General features: G+C 50.5%; 1 protein-coding gene across 5 annotated transcripts in view; it reads left to right on the top strand.

The window, feature by feature from the left end:
* The first annotated feature begins 1,596 nt into the window (after positions 1 to 1,596).
* The window catches only part of eps15l1a (epidermal growth factor receptor pathway substrate 15-like 1a), a 30,846-nt gene continuing 14,242 nt past the window's right edge, over positions 1,597 to 18,200 (top strand). For 3 of the 5 annotated variants that reach the window (XM_072699472.1, XM_072699471.1, XM_072699474.1), the window contains exons 1-16: positions 1,597 to 1,680; positions 7,606 to 7,647; positions 8,851 to 8,940; positions 9,097 to 9,144; positions 9,238 to 9,333; positions 9,429 to 9,494; positions 10,375 to 10,500; positions 10,603 to 10,662; positions 10,760 to 11,002; positions 11,321 to 11,478; positions 12,843 to 12,999; positions 13,865 to 13,927; positions 14,889 to 14,974; positions 16,704 to 16,776; positions 16,925 to 17,086; positions 17,211 to 17,408. In XM_072699472.1, coding sequence (XP_072555573.1) covers positions 1,654 to 1,680; positions 7,606 to 7,647; positions 8,851 to 8,940; positions 9,097 to 9,144; positions 9,238 to 9,333; positions 9,429 to 9,494; positions 10,375 to 10,500; positions 10,603 to 10,662; positions 10,760 to 11,002; positions 11,321 to 11,478; positions 12,843 to 12,999; positions 13,865 to 13,927; positions 14,889 to 14,974; positions 16,704 to 16,776; positions 16,925 to 17,086; positions 17,211 to 17,408 — 1,695 coding nt within the window. In that variant the 5' untranslated portion in view covers positions 1,597 to 1,653. Of the gene's footprint in view, positions 1,681 to 7,605; positions 7,648 to 8,850; positions 8,941 to 9,096; positions 9,145 to 9,237; positions 9,334 to 9,428; positions 9,495 to 10,374; positions 10,501 to 10,602; positions 10,663 to 10,759; positions 11,003 to 11,320; positions 11,479 to 12,842; positions 13,000 to 13,864; positions 13,928 to 14,888; positions 14,975 to 16,703; positions 16,777 to 16,924; positions 17,087 to 17,210; positions 17,409 to 18,200 lie in introns of those variants that run through there. The other 2 variants (XM_072699473.1, XM_072699475.1) reach the window with 2 other exon arrangements.

Here is an 18,200-nt window from a genome sequence, read left to right as displayed (position 1 = left end):
GAAGGCTTGTGATGTTGTGGCACAAAGTCTGACCAAGAACATTAGATCTTATTCTTTCTCTACACCCTGGGACTGCAGCAGCAGGTGATGAACATAGGCAGTATAGTTTTACGTCATATTTCTTTAACGCTGTTGATGTGTACAATTAGATCATACTGAAACAGGCAAAATCTACATATATGTTGAAGAACTTCATTCAAATGACAATGTATCAGACAACAACAAGTAGTATATTAGTTTTTCAAACAAACAAACTGGTTTATGCAGAGTTCCAGTGTCATGCCCGCGAACTTACAGGCATTGCAGTAATTCTTTTACATGGATGGAAGGTGCCGTAACACAGCGATGAAAACGGTGCAATTAAAAACGAAGCAGACTTTCTGAAAATGACCAATGTTTATACATCCGTTATTTTCCATATAATGACATGATATGCACAATACGTTTGTCACAAAATAGCAAATAATGATTTTAAAAGGTTTATTAATACCTAAAATGAAACATTAACGATCCCAGTACAGATGAACATTCATAATAATGATAACAGGTAAGTGCTAAGTCAGTACCCATAGGGCAAAGGAGTAAAGGCAGTGCAAACGAATTTAAAAAGTACACAGAGTATCTTGAAAAGTGTAATATTAAGGAAATAATTTAGCAGATGGTATATTGCAATTAGAAAACATAGTATCTGACTTTTAACGTTACAGTTGGGATGTTTCCTGGTGTGTTATGGTTGGTAGTGTGTGGTGCTGTAGTTTGATGTAGTGCGTTGTAGTGTGCTGCAGTTTGATGTATTGTGCTGGAGTGTGCTGTAGTGCGTTGTAATGTGCCATAGTGCGTTATAGTTGGTTGTAGTTTGATGTATTGTGCTGTAGTGTGCTGTAGTTTGATGTTGTGTGCTGTAGTGTGTTGTAGTGGGCTGTCGTGCGTTGTAGTGCACTGTAGTGTGTTATAGTGTGCTGTAGTGCGCTGCAGTGCCTGATGGCAGCAGGCAGAAAGGATTCCCAGTAGAGCTTCTTAAGGCACCGTGGCAGAATGAGCTGATGTATGTAGGTGCTCCAACGCAGCTTCCCATGGAGCAGGTGGGCAGAATTGCCCAGTCAAGTCTGATGTTCAGGTCCCCCCCCCCCAGATAATTTTAGCCCTGCACCTCCTGCACTTCTTCCCCCTTGATGGTGACCGTTCTCAGATACTCCTTATCACACCAGAAGTCCACCACCAGCTCCCATGTCTTGCTGATGTTGAGCTGCAGGGTTTTTCTCCCTGACCCACAGGACAAAGTACTCTACTAGTCCTCAGTACTCTGAAAGTAAACAGAAAGGGAGACAGGACGGATCCCTGAGGTACCAGAATGTTGCTCAGCACCATCGCCAATGCACAGTCCTAGAGATGATGATGACCAACACTGGGGCACCTTTAGGAACCTCTGTTTCTCACACATGATAATAATCGATATGCTGTATAAATTTCTTTCAAAACGTCCACAAATACAGTTTGGAATTTGTTCGTTCACGATCTGAGAAACAAACGTAAAACACGCTTTGGGCAGACAAGCAGCACCACCCGCGTCGCCGTGCACGCTGCGCGCTCTCGGCCGCTTGGGGGCGCGTTTTCACATTGACCGGGCTGCGCATTTCCGCAGCAACAGGGAAGATGGCTGCGCTCACATCGCTCTCTCAGGTACAGTTATTTCGCTATACATTTTTTCTGCAGCGTACTGACTGTCACCAGAAGCAAATTCCGCTCAGCGGCCAGTTACTTGCATTATGTTACGGCGTTTTCATGTTTCAGTAGCGGTGGGGCGAAACAGCCGGTGTCCGGCGTGCGCTTCGCTACAGAGAAGCCGAGGCGGCGCGGCCTAGCTAGCTGTTTGGCGGCCGGGGGCAGCGCTCGCCGGGCTGCCCTACAGCCCTAGTCCGTTAGGCACCCTTCGGTACCCCCGGCCGGCCGCTCCGTGTAGGGCTACGGGGCCCCGGTGCTTTTTGTCGGGACCCAGTGCAGAATGAGATGTAAGAAAAATTCGGGGGTGATTACACAGCTGATGTGGCGGCTACCAGCCGACCACCCTGTGCCGGGGGGGTCCATGTACTTGTTGATTAACATAACAGGCTAACGGCATTATATTTATTTATTACTATCATCACTGATATATGCATTAGCCTTTATCTATCACGACCTTCGCGAATGATCTCATTTGCACGACTGTGATCACTTTTTAAGCAAATTTGGACTAGGTCACTTATGAGATTGATAATTAGCCCATTAGAGGAAATCTGGTCCTACAGATACCGGGTGATTTATGGCTGTCGGCGAATGGGGTCTTTCTCTGCAGAAATTCCTGTCGGGTTTTACTGCACGGCTTTGTGCGAGGGGGTAGTGCGCTATAATGTACCGTGTTGTGCCACAGTCTTATAGTTATACGTTAATGTACACAGTGTTTTAAATGCAGGGGTCATAAGTGGGGTGTAGCGGGTGGGGTTAATATCGGCCTGTGAAACCCGCGTCCGGTATGAGAAAAAGGGAGAGATTCGCACTGGCCGGCGATTCTGCACGTCCTTCGCAAATTGCTCAGTCATTATATATGAAGTTTTCTCCCCCTCCAGTCATTTATGTCCGGAATCTCCTTCAGTAACCTTTGTTTTGCTTTGCTTTTGAAACGCCAGTACATAGCGCCAGGCCGATTGAGTTATTACTGTAAATGGCCGCGTAACCTTTGCTTTACTTGCATAGTTTTATACGGAACTACATTACAATATTTCGCACATGTAAGCATTTATTTTAAGACCATGCATGCGTTTTATTTTTGCTGTTTCCGAATATTAATTTTCGACGGGTATCAGAAGCGTCTTTCTATCCGGCCGTTTTGCTATAGAGCCGCACTGAGTGAGTCACGGTGCATCCAGGTGATCAGGCTGCCCCCCCCCCCTCCCCCTTTATAAACACTACTGTTTATGTTGCTGCTATATAATACAGCAGCTATCCTCATTTATTTTACTACCTCCTTATAACATGGGGAGGGAATGTCTTTGTATTCCTCTGTAGTCCTTTTATTGGCTGTTTCATGATGTTAATCCTCCAGACTGTTTGGAGCCACATAAGTTATTTGTGATGACACTCAAAGTTGTAAAGATATATGGTGACAGTTTACAATATGTGGCACACGTCCACTTCCTGTTGCATCTGTCCCCATTCTCCCAGCTTTCTGCATACAGCTTGGTTAATTTGCATAGCAAAACAACCTGGCTTATTGCCAGTTGCCCGTAATGAATTTCGCCTTGATACTGTACTCTGTGTTTTCTCACTGTTGAATTTCCTATATCATATTCCCATGTGACACATCCTTTTGGAAAGTGGTGTAAACCGGTGTTTCCCAGCCCCGTCCTCCAGGGCCCCAGATAGGCCACGTGTGAAACACCTTATTAAAACCTAATGACTGAATGTGACTGGGTACTGATAAAAAAAAAAAATGAAAATTGGCACAGGTTTAATAAATCAAAACATTTTATTTTGGTATCAAATAAAGACGCAAAAAAAAAAATCAAGTTGAGTGATATTTTCCAGTTTTTGCGATACGACTACTGGGCTGCCCCCTGACCTGATGAGTGGGGGTCTCACTTTCATTTCCACGAAGGGTTTCTGTTTTTGATTCTGGGAAAAGCCTAGTTTTTCAATGTTTACTTTGGTGCCTAGTTTAGTGGGCTTTTTGTAGGCTTCTGTGAGAAAATTCAGGGTGAACTTCACCAGTATTTTAGCTGAAGAATGCTGAAAAATTATTGCATTTTGCGGAATAACTTCAGTGTGGTTTTTGAAGGAAATAATGACAGACAGTAGGTTGACGAAGAAGGGTAAGAAATATACCCTTTAGTTTTATGAAAAAAATATTCAAATGTGACATTTCTGCACGTAGAGGTGACAGGTTGAATCTGCAGCATTGTGTGCCAGTTGTTGCATTGCACTGTGCTTACCTGCCAGTACTGAACGTGACTGTGGAGATGTAAAGCAGAGACATGGTGTGACACTGCATGATGATGTCATTATACTGAAGGAGGGGCTCCTGTTTTGCAAAGTTCACTTCTGAGCACTGGGTCACTGTATAATGGCTGGGCTCACTGGGCATCTTCCGTGTCACTGCTCTGTTACATTTATCATGGGCAGTCTGCCTGTAGTGGCAGCTGGGCTCACTGGATTGTAAAATGTTCTTGTAGTAATCAGTAGTAGAATGTAGTAATCATGCAAAAAAAAAACCTCACACTATATATTTTTAAATATTTCAGGAAGCATTCGCAGTGTTTAATTTTTTTTAATGCTGTTTCTCATATTCATGGCTATTTTAACTGTCTGGAGCACAAACATGGCTTGTGTTTAAGGTAAAGTGTCTATTTCTTGCTATCTGAATGTTATTGGCAGATTGATTCTGCCGCTTTTGATAACTGATACATTTCTTTGGTAGCAAGCTTTGCAGGCTTAAAGCAGTGTGCAGTGAAGCATGTGTGTCATCTGAACATACAGAATGTTAAGTTAATGGGAGGTTAGATAAACATGAAATGCATTAAGAAGATTTAAGCTTGATTAATGAACAGCGAATTCGCTTGTTTAGGAAACTAGTAGGCATATTATGTAATAATGAAACAGTATTACATATCATCTTAATAAAACCATGAGGAAGTCATTGCTGTGAGTACAGTGCTAATAGCTAGCTGGCTCGCTACATCCGCCTAAGTGCCACTGGAAGCGTTGTGGTATTTGATCTCTCTAATTTGGGACAGGAGATCTCAGAGCTGACCACAGTTCAGAGAGATCCAGTGAACAGCAGTGCACTTACAGATTTTCCCTAAGTGGTCGGTCAGGCAGATGCTTCATAGATGTAGTGATAGTTTTGTTTGACACAGGCTGGCTGGAAGAAGGGGTTTCTTTGACTTGAATCTCGTTGTCTTCTGTCTCGCGGATACGCGGGTGGGCCTGTTGATTTGAATGAATATTGCTTTGCAGGTGTTCATTGTTTTATTGTCAGGGAGAAGTAAGCTCCTGCTGAAATGTGTCTTTGCCATTGAGTTCCTGTTCGGAATCACACACTTTTCCTTGGGAAAAACACAGCAGGCTGTTAGCGTTCTTGCCATTGTTTTTTCAGTGTGAGACATTATTGCAGAAATATGCTCAGTTTTAAGATGGGAGGAGTGAACCCCAAACACTTCATTTGGGTTGCTGCGATTGGTCGACGTAGTCGATGATGTCGATGCTGAAAATCCATCGACATCAATATTTTAAATCGATGTATCGTTTTAAGAAATCATTTTAATTAAATGACCTTTATGATTTCTAAAATGCTTCAGTTCATTGTAACAAATCGTGATGACTGGCAGACTGAGGCAACACCAGTGAATGAGGAGGAGGTTTGTTTAGGGAAGAACAAAGTTCTTTTGTTGCAGTTCTTAATAGGACTATAACAGACACCCGAAGAACACGGAACCCATTATAACACATGGTGGCTAGACGCCGTACTGTAAGGTACGCACGCGGGGGGAGACTTATACAAGCTGAGGACATGTGAGGATCGGACAGGGTTCACATAACACACAAGCAAACACACACTCCACAATCAGGAACACAAGTATTAACCATAACAACAGCAACAACAATACAAGGGCTATTTACGATGACATACACGGAGCTATATACACGCGCTCGCGATGTTTTCCTTCAGTATCACTACGTAATTATGGGAGTGGTTCACATGATCAGAAAACAAAAAAGTGTTTTGTACAGTGTGCGAAGTTCGATGGTGTACTTCCCCCGGCACTGATGTCACGCACGAGCACCTGCCGGGGAAACACACAGCCTTTCTGGATGATGGGCCGGCAGAATTGGCAAAACCACCATGAGCGCCGTCTATTCATGTTTATTACATTTCCATTAGTATGGAGAGCATTTCAATACATTTTGTACTTGTATTTAAAAAAAAATCGAATATTCTGCAAAAAGTCTCTCTGCCTAGTTTAACTGCAATATTTCCTCTTTTAAAAGATGTTTATCGCTTCCATGATTTTCCAAAACAATATCATGTGGTGTGCTCCACTGAACAGATTTAATAAGCAGAAGGATAGCTACCTTTGGACATCACGGTACGCATCTCATTAATATTTTAGGCGCACTACTGATCTGGTTATTGAATTGTGGATGAAAATAATGTCCGTATTGTGCTGAAAAGCCCTCGTCTCTTATCTAAAGCCCAGCAATAACATACAGTTTGTTGTTGTCAAAATAAAATTAACTTAAACTGTCAATTTGATTTTCTGGAGGGAAATCGACAGCGATACCCACTGCAACACTGTCACCGCTCTGACAGGCTTGCATGATGTGCGATATTAACATCGACATGGCATTTCATGCACGTGCAATCGTCACGTCACACGGACCACGATAGTCCGCTGGGTTCAAATCATCGATAAGTTGCACTAAAATATTTTTACTCAAAGGAAACAAATCTTAGCAGACATTGCAATTTTAATGATGGTTCTTTTCAGTACTATCTAGGGCTGCCACTAACAGCTATTTTTCTAGCAATCTATTGACTATTTTGCCGATTGGTCGATTAATCTAAACAATTTTCCTCCAGAAAATCAACTTCACTGTTTTAAGTTAATTTTATTTAGACAGCAAACTGTATGTCATTGCAGGGCTTAAATAATGGACGATGGCTTTTTTGGTGATATGCAGACATTATTTTGCCCACCATTCAATAAGCATATTGTCTGTCTAAAATAGTAATTAGAGAGTAACAAAATCTATATAACTTCGGTGAATCCTTATGGTTACTAAATTCGGCTAGCAGAGCGTGTCATATGCTACCGTTTTTGGTAAATCATGGAAAGCGGACATTTCTGTGGCTAACGTTGCATTATTGGGTCAGACCATAATGTCTTTTCAGATGTATTTGCATTGCAGTTGTGCTTTGGTGATATTGAGGCTCTGCTTTGCATTGCTGACACTGCATTTTCATTCGCTTTTACCGTGAAGAACTTCCACAGAAATGATGCTTTTGCTCTTTATCTGGACCCTCATCCTCCTGCCACTTTGGGGAGAAATCGAGAAGGAAAATTATTATCGCAGGTTTTCAATAATCGAGTTTAATCGAGAAATTGACGGCTGTAGTTAGGCGATGAACCTGAAACGTTTGAGGACCTGCAGGTGAGGTGATGAACCTGAAATGTTTGAGGACCTGCAGGTGAGGTGATGAACCTGAAATGTTTGAGGACCTGCAGGTGAGGTGATGAACCTGAAACGTTTGAGGACCTGCAGGTGAGGTGATGAACCTGAAATGTTTGAGGACCTGCAGGTGAGGCGATGAACCTGAAACGTTTGAGGAAATGAGCCCCCATCCCTGACACCCCCAGCCAGGGCTCGACAGGGTGTGTCTCACTGGGGAGATTATTACCTTTCACAAGTGATGTTAGCATTAGTACAAGTGTGTTGATGAAAGGCCTGGATTAAAGCTGGAAATGGCTTCTTTCCTGTACCGTACTGGGCCAGCATGTCGTGTCTCTTACTTAACGTCCTGGAGCCGTGATTGGCTGGACATTTAATAGATGAATGTTTTCTGCCTTGCAGTTTTCAAGTGGGAACCCGGTATATGAGAGCTACTACAGACAGGTGAGTGTCTGCTGCTGCATTGTCTGTCGCATCTAAATGTGAGAAATGCATGTTTGGATGCTGGCGCGTCTGTGTGCGGCTTTTCGTACTGGGGGGGGGACGGGTGGTCACTGCGTGTCAAACTCCCAGATGCTGGGGTGAGCCTCTCCCTTAGGAATGAGAAAATTAAGAGACATTAAGTGGCACCCGCTTAAGGACTCTGGGTGGCACCCGCTTAAGGACCCTGGGTGGCACCCGCTTAAGGGCCCTGGGTGGCACCCGCTTAAGGGCCCTGGGTGGCACCCGCTTAAGGGCCCTGGGTGGCACCCGCTTAAGGACTCTGGGTGGCACCCGCTTAAGGACTCTGGGTGGCACCCGCTTAAGGGCCCTGGGTGGCACCCGCTTAAGGACTCTGGGTGGCACCCGCTTAAGGACTCTGGGTGGCACCCGCTTAAGGACTCTGGGTGGCACCCGCTTAAGGACTCTGGGTGGCACCCGCTTAAGGGCCCTGGGTGGCACCCGCTTAAGGACTCTGGGTGGCACCCGCTTAAGGACTCTGGGTGGCACCCGCTTAAGGACTCTGGGTGGCACCCGCTTAAGGACTCTGGGTGGCACCCGCTTAAGGACTCTGGGTGGCACCCGCTTAAGGACTCTTGTAATCCAGTGTAATCCAATCTCTTCCCTTCCTCTCAAGGTCACACACTTTTGAAACTTTGTCTGCTGAGTGAGCACTGACACAGGGGCACCCTGTGTAGGGTTACATGTCTCATATAAAACTTAAATGCAGCCCTTGCGGTAAATGTCGCTCTTTGGATGTGAGTCACACAGTGATTACTTATCGTGTGCCGCTTTGTGCGCGAGTGGCGTGCGGGAGGCCGAGAGAAACATGGCAAGACATTAATGAGCGAATGTTTCAAAAAAGAAAGCTTGTATTGAAGATCTTTGCTTGCTAAACATGGTTTTAAATGACATTTAAAATAGCACAAGGGCCGACTGAATTATTGACAGGGATTAATTGAGGTACATGAGTTTAGAGAGATGCTTGAAGGGTTTCATTTAGCACCCCCTGGTGTTCCAGCAGGGGATGAGCAGAGCAAACAAATCCTCAGAGGGCTGCAGGGTGATTTTCGCCACTCTTGTGGCAGAGGGGCGGTCTGTTCCCTTACCCCCAACCCCTGACGAAAACTGGGTCGGTGATTGTAATGGCGTTCGCTTGGTGTGCAGGTCGACCCCGGAAATACGGGTCGAGTGGGTCCCACTGAGGCAGCGCTGTTCCTCAAGAAATCGGGCCTTCCTGACATCACCCTGGGAAAGGTGGGTGAGCGTGGGCCGTGGGGGGGGGGGGGTGTGTGCAGGCCAGACCCCAAGACGGCCGTTACACATGGAGCACATGGCCTGCCTTTCTGCTGTCCCTCGTACTGGTGCAGGATCAGGGCACTGATGGCTCTTCATGTTCCCTGTCCCCCCCAGATTTGGGATTTGGCCGACCCTGATGGAAAGGGCTTTTTGGACAGACAGGTAGAGCGCCCCCTCACCGGTCCGCAGCCCCTCTCCTCACACCGCCCATGTCCCCGTGACCCTCACATGTCGCCCCTGTCCTGTCTCTCCCAGGGTTTCTATATGGCCTTACGCCTGGTGGCCTGTGCACAGAGCGGTCAGGAAGTCACCCTAGCCAGCCTGAGCCTGAGCATCCCTCCTCCCAAGTTTGTGAGTAGTTTGTGTCCAGGCTCATCGCCGCGGGGGGGGGGGGGGGGGGGGGGGGAGGGACATGGCCGCTGACCTTTGTCGTCCCCGTCATGCAGAAGGACACTAGCAGCCCCTCACTGAGCACGACGGCGCCTTCGACCGACTCCCGCTGGGCTGTCAGAGTAAGTCCTACCCCCTGTCAGTGTCTCCATTGGGGTGTTACTGCCTAATTCGGGGGGGTGCTTTGATGGGAGGGTGCGGCTAATGCTGCACTGCCCCCTTGTGGCGTCCCACGCAGCTCCTGTGCAGCGGGTAGTGAGGGCTTTCCGCTACCTATGACATCATAGGCTTCTGACTGTGATGCGGATCAGAGGATGGAAACCATGGAAACCTGCACATCATTAAGCATGGAGGGTTTTTATAGCTCACCTTTTTTAAAAAAAAAACTGTATATATATTTGTGTTTGTATGTGTGTGTATTTTTTTCATTGTGTATATAATGTGTAGATGTGTTTGTGTGTGTGTATTTGTAATATATATGTGTATATCAATTCAGTTCAATTTAAATTTAGTTTATATAATGTCCTTCACAACAAAGTGGCCAGCAGGTGCTCTATGGGAATGTTTAGTGGTGCATTACATCATCATTAAGAAAGAATAATGCAATAACGGGGAAAAGGGAGGATAAAGAAATGAAAGAAAGAAAAAGAAAGCCTGATGACAACGGAGGAGAGGAACCAAAAACTCCCAAGTGGGGAGAAAGAAAATCAAGGGGGTCCGACGTCAACTAGCTGCCCCCCCCCCCCCCCCCGGGCATGCTGACATTATTGAAAAAGAAATGTATATACGTATATTCCTACATATTTAATATCGTGCATGTAAAATTGCTCCGCAGGTTTGTGTCGGTTGGTTTGCTTGTCCTCTGAAGGCCGGATGAGAAGCATCTCTGCTGACATAAGATGGGATTCAGCATCATGTTACACTGTCATATTGCATACTGTATGAAATCAAATGTATGATCCGATTGCACACAGATTTGCTTATGTGCCGTTTCTTCTGCAGCCAGAGGAAAAGAGCAAGTTTGATGGGATTTTTGAGAGCCTGGTGCCCGTGAACGGCCTCCTGTCGGGTGAGAAGGTGAAACCGGTGCTCATTAACTCCAAGCTACCTCTCGACGTCCTGGGGAGGGTCAGTGTGCCTGGCAGGCTTTTACCAGCCCTCGGTCTTCAGAGCTCATGTTCCTTCTCTGGATATTTAACCTTAGTTCTATGTTCGTTCTTGACCCTGCAGGTCTGGGATCTCAGCGACATAGACAAAGATGGACACTTGGACAGAGATGAGTTTGCAGTGGTGAGTTCCTCCCTTCCTGATGATTAAATGGCATCCTGACTGCATGCCCCACTTTGACTTGTATCCATGGTAACTCCCGTCTCCCCCCCCCCCCCAGGCCATGCACCTTGTGTACCGAGCCCTGGAGAAGGAGCCGGTGCCCCCCGTGCTTCCTTCCTCCCTCATCCCCCCCTCCAAGAGGAAGAAGCCAGCGGTGGGGCTCCCGGGCTCCGTCCCCGTGCTGCCGGCCAGCCCCCCGCCCCCCAGGGACAGCCTGCGTTCCACGCCGTCGCATGGCAGCATGAACTCTCTGAACAGCGCTGGGAGCCTCTCGCCGAAACACACGCTCAAGTCATCGCAGGTGCGCGACGTCTGCCGACGGGGGCCTCGCTCGCCCCGTTTGCCGACGGGGGCCTCGCTCGCCCCGTTTGCCGACGGGGGCCTCGCTCGCCCCGTTTGCCGACGGGGGCCTCGCTCGCCCCGTTTGCCGGGCCGGGCGTCTGGGGCGCTTGCTGAGTTCTGCAGCGTAATTTATTGTTGGTCTCAACTCGGCTGACTGTCCCGATCCTCGCCATGTGCAACTGAAATGTGCATAACATACAGTATCGACAGTAACCAATCGCTCATGGAGCAGGCTTAGTCCTCGGGGCTCAAACGCCCGTGCTTTCCGTTTCGGCAGCATTCGGTGAACTGGGTGGTGCCTGCGGCAGACCGTGGACGCTACGACGAGATCTTCCTGAAGACGGATGCTGACATGGACGGCTACGTCAGCGGCCAGGAGGTCAAGGACATCTTCATGCATTCGGGTCTCTCTCAGAACATGCTGGCACATATCTGGTGAGGCTGGGTCCCATGCCTGGGGCTGTATTTGGGGGGGGGGGGTGAATTACTGATGACTGGTATAGAGGCAGGCTTGGGCAGGGATGGACGTAACTGGTACACAAGTACGCGTTCACCTTTAAAAAGGATACATGTGTTAGCGTATGTGTGTACTTACGTGCATTTGCACTGATATGAAAAAATATAATGCATTTTAATCTTAATCTGCTAACTCATTTGCGGTATACAGGTTAAAATGCAAGGTATTTTCTTGTCATATCAGCGCAAATGCACATAAAATAAGTACACGTTTGCGCTTTTACAAACAATCGATTGTCGCACGTATCGTTTTTAAAGGTGAATGCATACTATGGTATACTATGGTAATTTTGGCTTGCCTCAGTGTTTTTGTTCGCTGAATCATGGGGACCAACCCCCTCCAGTGACTTTATCGCCAAACAGTTAATCGTGCTGGAATAGATTTACTTTTTAAAATGCTGTATACCGTGGTGTAATGTCTGGATGGCATGATGGAATGAAAAATCAGATCAGAGCAGGATGCCGCTTCCTTCATGGCCGTGCTGTCTGTGCCCCTGACGGGATGCCGCTTCCTCCATGGCCGTGCTGTCTGTGCCCCTGACGGGGTGCCGCTTCCTTCATGGCCGTGCTGTCTGTGCCCCTAACGGGATGCCGCTTCCTTCATGGCCGTGCTGTCTGTGCCCCGGGTGGGATGCCGCTTCCTTCATGGCCGTGCTGTCTGTGCCCCTGACGGGATGCCGCTTCCTTCATGGCCGTGCTGTCTGTGCCCCTAACGGGATGCCGCTTCCTTCATGGCCGTGCTGTCTGTGCCCCGGGTGGGATGCCGCTTCCTTCATGGCCGTGCTGTCTGTGCCCCTGACGGGGTGCCGCTTCCTTCATGGCCGTGCTGTCTGTGCCCCTGACGGGATGCTGCTTCCTTCATGGCCGTGCTGTCTGTGCCCCTGACGGGATGCCGGTCCCTTCATGGCCGTGCTGTCTGTGCCCGGGTGGGATGCCGGTCCCTTCATGGCCGTGCTGTCTGTGCCCCTGACGGGATGCCGCTTCCTTCATGGCCGTGCTGTCTGTGCCCCGGGTGGGATGCCGCTTCCTTCATGGCCGTGCTGTCTGTGCCCCTGACGGGGTGCCGCTTCCTTCATGGCCGTGCTGTCTGTGCCTGAGGTCGGATGCCGCTTCCTTCATGGCCGTGCTGTCTGTGCCCGATGTCGGATGCGGGTTCCTTCATGGCCGTGCTGTCTGTGCCCCTGACGGGATGCCGGTCCCTTCATGGCCGTGCTGTCTGTCCCTGAGGTCGGATGCCGCTTCCTTCATGGCCGTGCTGTCTGTGCCCTGCACTGTGCCTGTAGGGCCCTGGCCGACACCAGGCAGGTGGGGAAGCTGACACGGGAGCAGTTCTCTCTGGCCATGCACCTCATCCAGCAGAAAGTGAGCAAAGGCGTGGACCCTCCGCAGACCCTCACACCTGACATGATCCCGCCATCTGAGAGGGGCACACCTGTCACCGTGAGTACCTCCTCCCACCTCTCCTCACTCATGAAGCCCGCAGCACTGACCTTCTCCTGCACGTCTATGGATTTCAAGCACCGGCCTGTTGCTGCTGGACACAAACACCGTTAATCAGTGCCGGTCTGTCTTAGAGCAGCCTGCATGTTTAAAGAGTCCTCCTGCTTTCTGCTCCTCTCTGTTGCTCTCTGCTCCTCTCTGTTGCTCTCTGCTCCTCTCTGTTGCTCTCTGCTCCTCTCTGCTCCTCTCTGCTGCTCTCTGCTCCTCTCTGTTGCTCTCTGCTGCTCTCTGCTCCTTTCTGCTGCTCTTTGCTCCTCTCTGCTCCTCTCTGTTGCTCTCTGCTCCTTTCTGCTGCTCTTTGCTCCTCTCTGCTCCTCTCTGTTGCTCTCTGCTCCTTTCTGCTGCTCTTTGCTCCTCTCTGCTCCTCTCTGTTGCTCTCTGCTCCTTTCTGCTGCTCTTTGCTCCTCTCTGCTCCTCCTGTGTGACGTGTTCAGGGACCCTGTCCTTAGCCTGGCTTCCTGTTTCTTTCTGTTCTGTTCAACCTGTTTGCATCTAGTGGGTAGCGGGTGCTACTGTAAGTCCGCAATATCCTTGATTATTAGTGTATGTATCTTATCCATCTTTTCTGTCTATCTCTCCCTCTCTGTATTTCTGTCCCTCTCTCTCTCTATCTGTAAATGCATAGCATTTAATGAGCTCTGATTTACCAGATAGACTGCATCCCTTCAGTGTCTGTACAGCCCCCGCCTCCCATGACAGGCGGTTCACCCGCGGCCGCCCCTCTGTGGCCCAGACTCTGCCGTAACTCTCCGCCTGCTCTGCTTGACCTTTGATCCCTCGTGTCTTTTCCTCCATCTCTGTGCAGAACCTTTCAGGCTATATGACTCCAGTAGGATCTGAAATGGCTGCACTAACAGACATGCGCCGTGTGAGTAACCCCTCCCCCCACGTTATGCGGTGCCCCCCCCCATCCGTGGGCCATGTCGCCACCCTCTCTAGATCTGAAGCCACACCCCCCTTCTTCGGGTGGTGTTAGTGTTATGGGGCAGGTCTGCCTGATCCTCCATATATCTGTGATCTGGTGACATGACGCGGTGCTGGCTGGATCAGGAAATGTTCAGAACCAGGGTGGACTTCATAAAGTAGCGAGTTAGGATGCTGTGCTTGTGATAGGAAGGTCACCGGTTCACGTCCCAGGGTGACGTCACTTCCGGGCCCCTGAGCGAGGCCCTTAACCACCACCGCTCTGTCGTCTGACCCTCCTGTCTCAAAAACAGTGTGGTGCTTTGAATAAAATCACCTTCCAAGTAAATGAAAATGTGAAAGGTGCGTAACAGCCATGTTGTTTGTTTATATTTCATTGTTAATTCTTCTGTTGTCAGTGACGCAATGGTAAATTCACCAAAATGGCTGTAATACCTGTAATAGCAGGGCCGGAACAAACTGCGATCAGGTGACCGTAAGTGGTCTCCCCTGGGGAATAGGGCCACCTGTGCATAGGCAGCGTTGCTGCACCTTTAACTGTAAACAGGCCAGTGTCTCTGTCACATTGTTGGCACTGAAAGGACATGCGGTTCAGTTATGGTCCGTTAACGGTAACTAGTGTACGGTTTTTCTCTGCTTTGAATTGCAATGCTGCTGATGTTTCTGAACTGAGAAGCGAATTGCTGTCTGTAGTTGTGGGTATGTAATAAGCACACAGCACATGCATTTGCTGGCCTGTTTGGGGGGGTTGTGCAGTTGCCCCTCCCTTTGTACTGCCTTCAGCCTGCTCTTGTCCTCCTTCCTCTTCCCTCCAATGCTGTCATCATTTTGTCCACCCCCCTCCAACTCTCCTGTACGCCCCGCTGACCCTTTCTGCCCTCCTTGTACCCCCCCCCCCCCCACAGGACAGCACAAGCTCAGTTGGATCAGGGGAGTTCACTGGCATCAAGGAGCTTGATGACCTCAGTCAGGAGATAGCACAGCTGCAAAGGTAGGCCTCACACATGCACCACCGCCCCCCTCCCCCCCCCCCCCACCATACTGCACTGCGAGAGCCCCCCCCTGCACACTCTTTACTGTCCGTCCTCCTCAAGCTGTCTGTCTCTTCATGCAGGTTTTTGTGATGATCCTCTCCTTTTGTGTTGATTTCCTCTGGGTCAGTCCATCGAAGCGGCGCCTTTGCATCGCTCATCGTGCGCTCCAGTGTCTGCGTGCCTTTGTCTGTGTCTGTGTTTGTGCGCGTGCGCGTGTGCGTGCTCCGTGGTCACTGTTACATGAGGAGGTATGGGGGTGCGATGGATATTGTTCGCTGTTGCCATTTTGGTGGTTGTGCTGATTCTGAAAGGCACAGCACAGTTAAGCGCCCTGATAAAGTCTGTGTTCCTACAGTGTGTTGCTGTGCAGCCCTGTGCATGCACATGTCCCCGATTTGCAGGAATTTAGACTCACGCATTTGCTCTCAGCCTTGAGCAGTTCTCTATGAAGGATGATGGTTGAAAACGGCAGCAAGCATTGCTGCTGGTCATGTTAAAGGTGCTATGTTTAAGTACTTTTGTCTCCAGGGCTGGGGGTTCGAATCCGGCCCCTGCCCATGTTGCCTGTGCTTCCCAGTTATGTGAACCAGATGATGCATACCTCACAGGAGAAATGGGAAAGACGGACAGTGCCTCATTTAACCTCCAGATGGCGCTGTGACCCAAGCTGCTATGAACACTGCAGTTTGACAGATGTGCGCATGCAGGCCACTTTTGTGTGGCTGCTCGTGACCTGGCTGGGTGATTCATCGTGTTTGACATCGGTGAAACCCAGTACGTGGGTGTATTCCTTTTTTAAATGGATATCTCTTAGATGTGGGGAGCGCAATAGAAAGTTGTTAATAAAAGACATGTTGCAAAGGTGCGGTAAAGGCACTGTTTGCGGAGGCGGACCGGGGGGTATCGGGCGAGCGTTTGCCGAAGCGGGCCGGGGGGTATCGGGCGAGCGTTTGCCGAAGCGGGCCGGGGGGTATCGGGCGAGCGTTTGCCGAAGCGGGCCGGGGGGGTATCGGGCGAACGTCTGCGGAGGTGGGCCGGGGGGTATCGGGCGAACGTCTGCCGAAGCGGGCCGGGGGGTATCGGGCGAGCGTTTGCCGAAGCGGGCCGGGGGGTATCGGGCGGGCGTCTGCGGAGGCGGGCCGGGGGGTATCGGGCGGGCGTCTGCGGAGGCGGGCCGGGGGCTACCGGGCGGGCGTCTGCGGAGGCGGGCCGGGGGGTATCGGGCGGGCGTCTGCCGAGGCGGGCCGGGGGGTATCGGGCGGGCGTCTGCCGAGGCGGGCCGGGGGGTATCGGGCGGGCGTCTGCCGAGGCGGGCCGGGGGGTATCGGGCGGGCGTCTGCCGAGGCGGGCCGTGGGGGTACCGGGCGGGCGTCTGCCGAGGCGGGCCGGGGGGCAACCGGGCGGGCGTCTGCCGAGGCGGGCCGGGGGGCAACCGGGCGGGCGTCTGCGGAGGCGGGCCGGGGGGCTACCGGGCGGGCGTCTGCGGAGGCGGGCCGGGGGGCTACCGGGCGGGCGTCTGCGGAGGCGGGCCGGGGGGCTACCGGGCGGGCGTCTGCGGAGGCGGGCCGGGGGGCTATCGCCCAAATTCAGTGTCGGGTGTGTTCTCTCTGTCCCCCTCTCATTTTTCTAGTAGAAGTTGGTGTCGGGACTAAGGGGCTTAGATATTCATATCTTCTCCATGAATAGGGACAAGTACACGCTGGAGCAGGACATCAGGGAGAAGGAGGAAGCTATCAGGCTGAAGTCCGCCGAGGTCCAGGTGAGGTGTCCTGGCCGCTCCTGCCCAGCTCACGCTCTCTCCGTGACCATGGCCGGAATCCGAGGCGGCCTCAGATGAGATGCATGTCTGCACGTGCGCCACTCGAGTGGCTGTAACACGGCCCCCTTCTGGCTCCCCCCCGTGACAGGAGATGCAGAAGGACCTGGATCGGGAGACGTGTAACTTGCAGGAGCTGGAGGCCCAGAAACAGGATGCCCAGGACCGGCTGGAGGAGATGGACCAGCAGCGGGCCAAGCTGGAGGACATGCTCAGCGACGTGCGGCAGAAGTGCCAGGAAGAGTCTCAGATGGTAAAGGGAATCCCCCCCCCCAGCTGGTGCCATGGCTGCCGTAACATCACCACAGGCTGATGACTGGGAGTGTAGCACTGAATGTAGTACCTGTACCGTGATACCGTCCCCCATGTGTCTGCAGATCTCTTCCCTACAGGCGCAGATCCACTCGCAGGAGTCCAGCCTGCAGAGCCAGGAGGAGGAGCTGAGCCGGGCTAAAGCGGACCTGAACCAGCTCCAGCAAGAGGAGGCCCAGTTAGAACAAAGCATTCAGGCCGGCAAGGTGCAGCTGGAGACCATCATCAAGTCCCTCAAGTCCACACAGGAAGAGATCAACCAGGTGGGGCCTCCCTAGCGAGGCTTTTGTCGGGGGGGGGGGGGGTCAGTCCTGGTGCCTGCCATCGGAGGCGCCACAGTAAAAAGGCCGGCATGTGTGCCGCGTCCTGCTGGTCGCTGCTCATCATGGTCGCGCCTGGGCGATTCTCCCCAACTGCCATCGACCCTGGATTGTTCTCTGCAAAGCGCGGCCTTGTTGATCTGCGGCGCTTTGGGTGGTGTTTTTTTGTTTTGGCGTCAGAGTAATTCGTTTACCGCGACTCCTTTCGCAGTGCCGGGACTGTTTTCTGCGGTCGTAGGCGGAGGCACACCCAGCCTGACATCCGCGGTGTTGACGCCGTTAATCACAGCGTGTCGCTCACCTGGCCTTCCGTGCCGGGTAATGCAGGATGCTCTCAAATCAAGATAAGGGTGAGAAAAAAACAAGCGTTTCGCAGGCTTGACTTCGTCAGAAGAGGTCAAGCTGCACTACTGACAGGATCCAGTGATTTTTTTTTTTCTTCTTTCCATTCCCTCACAAAAAACGATTTTTTCTTCTACTTTTGAAGTTCAAATGTGATGATTTTGCGGTGAAGGTGCTTTCTTTCTTTCTTTCTTTCTTTCTTTTTTTGCATATCTTTCTATCCCCAACGTAAACATTACAGCATGGTGACTGCTGTCTGGAACATTACTCTTCAAGTGTTGCTATATTTGTTTTTGTACTTTTTTTTTTTTATTGCCCACTTAAGCGTACAAAGGTGAAGCCCAGGTTAGCCAACTGCGTGTGGCTGATCGGGGCGCTCTGGGATCGTCATGG

The sequence above is a fragment of the Paramormyrops kingsleyae genome, chromosome 15 (assembly GCF_048594095.1).
Source record: "Paramormyrops kingsleyae isolate MSU_618 chromosome 15, PKINGS_0.4, whole genome shotgun sequence".
NCBI classification, from domain to species: Eukaryota; Metazoa; Chordata; class Actinopteri; order Osteoglossiformes; family Mormyridae; genus Paramormyrops; species Paramormyrops kingsleyae.
This window is presented reverse-complemented; position numbering and strand designations above follow the sequence as displayed.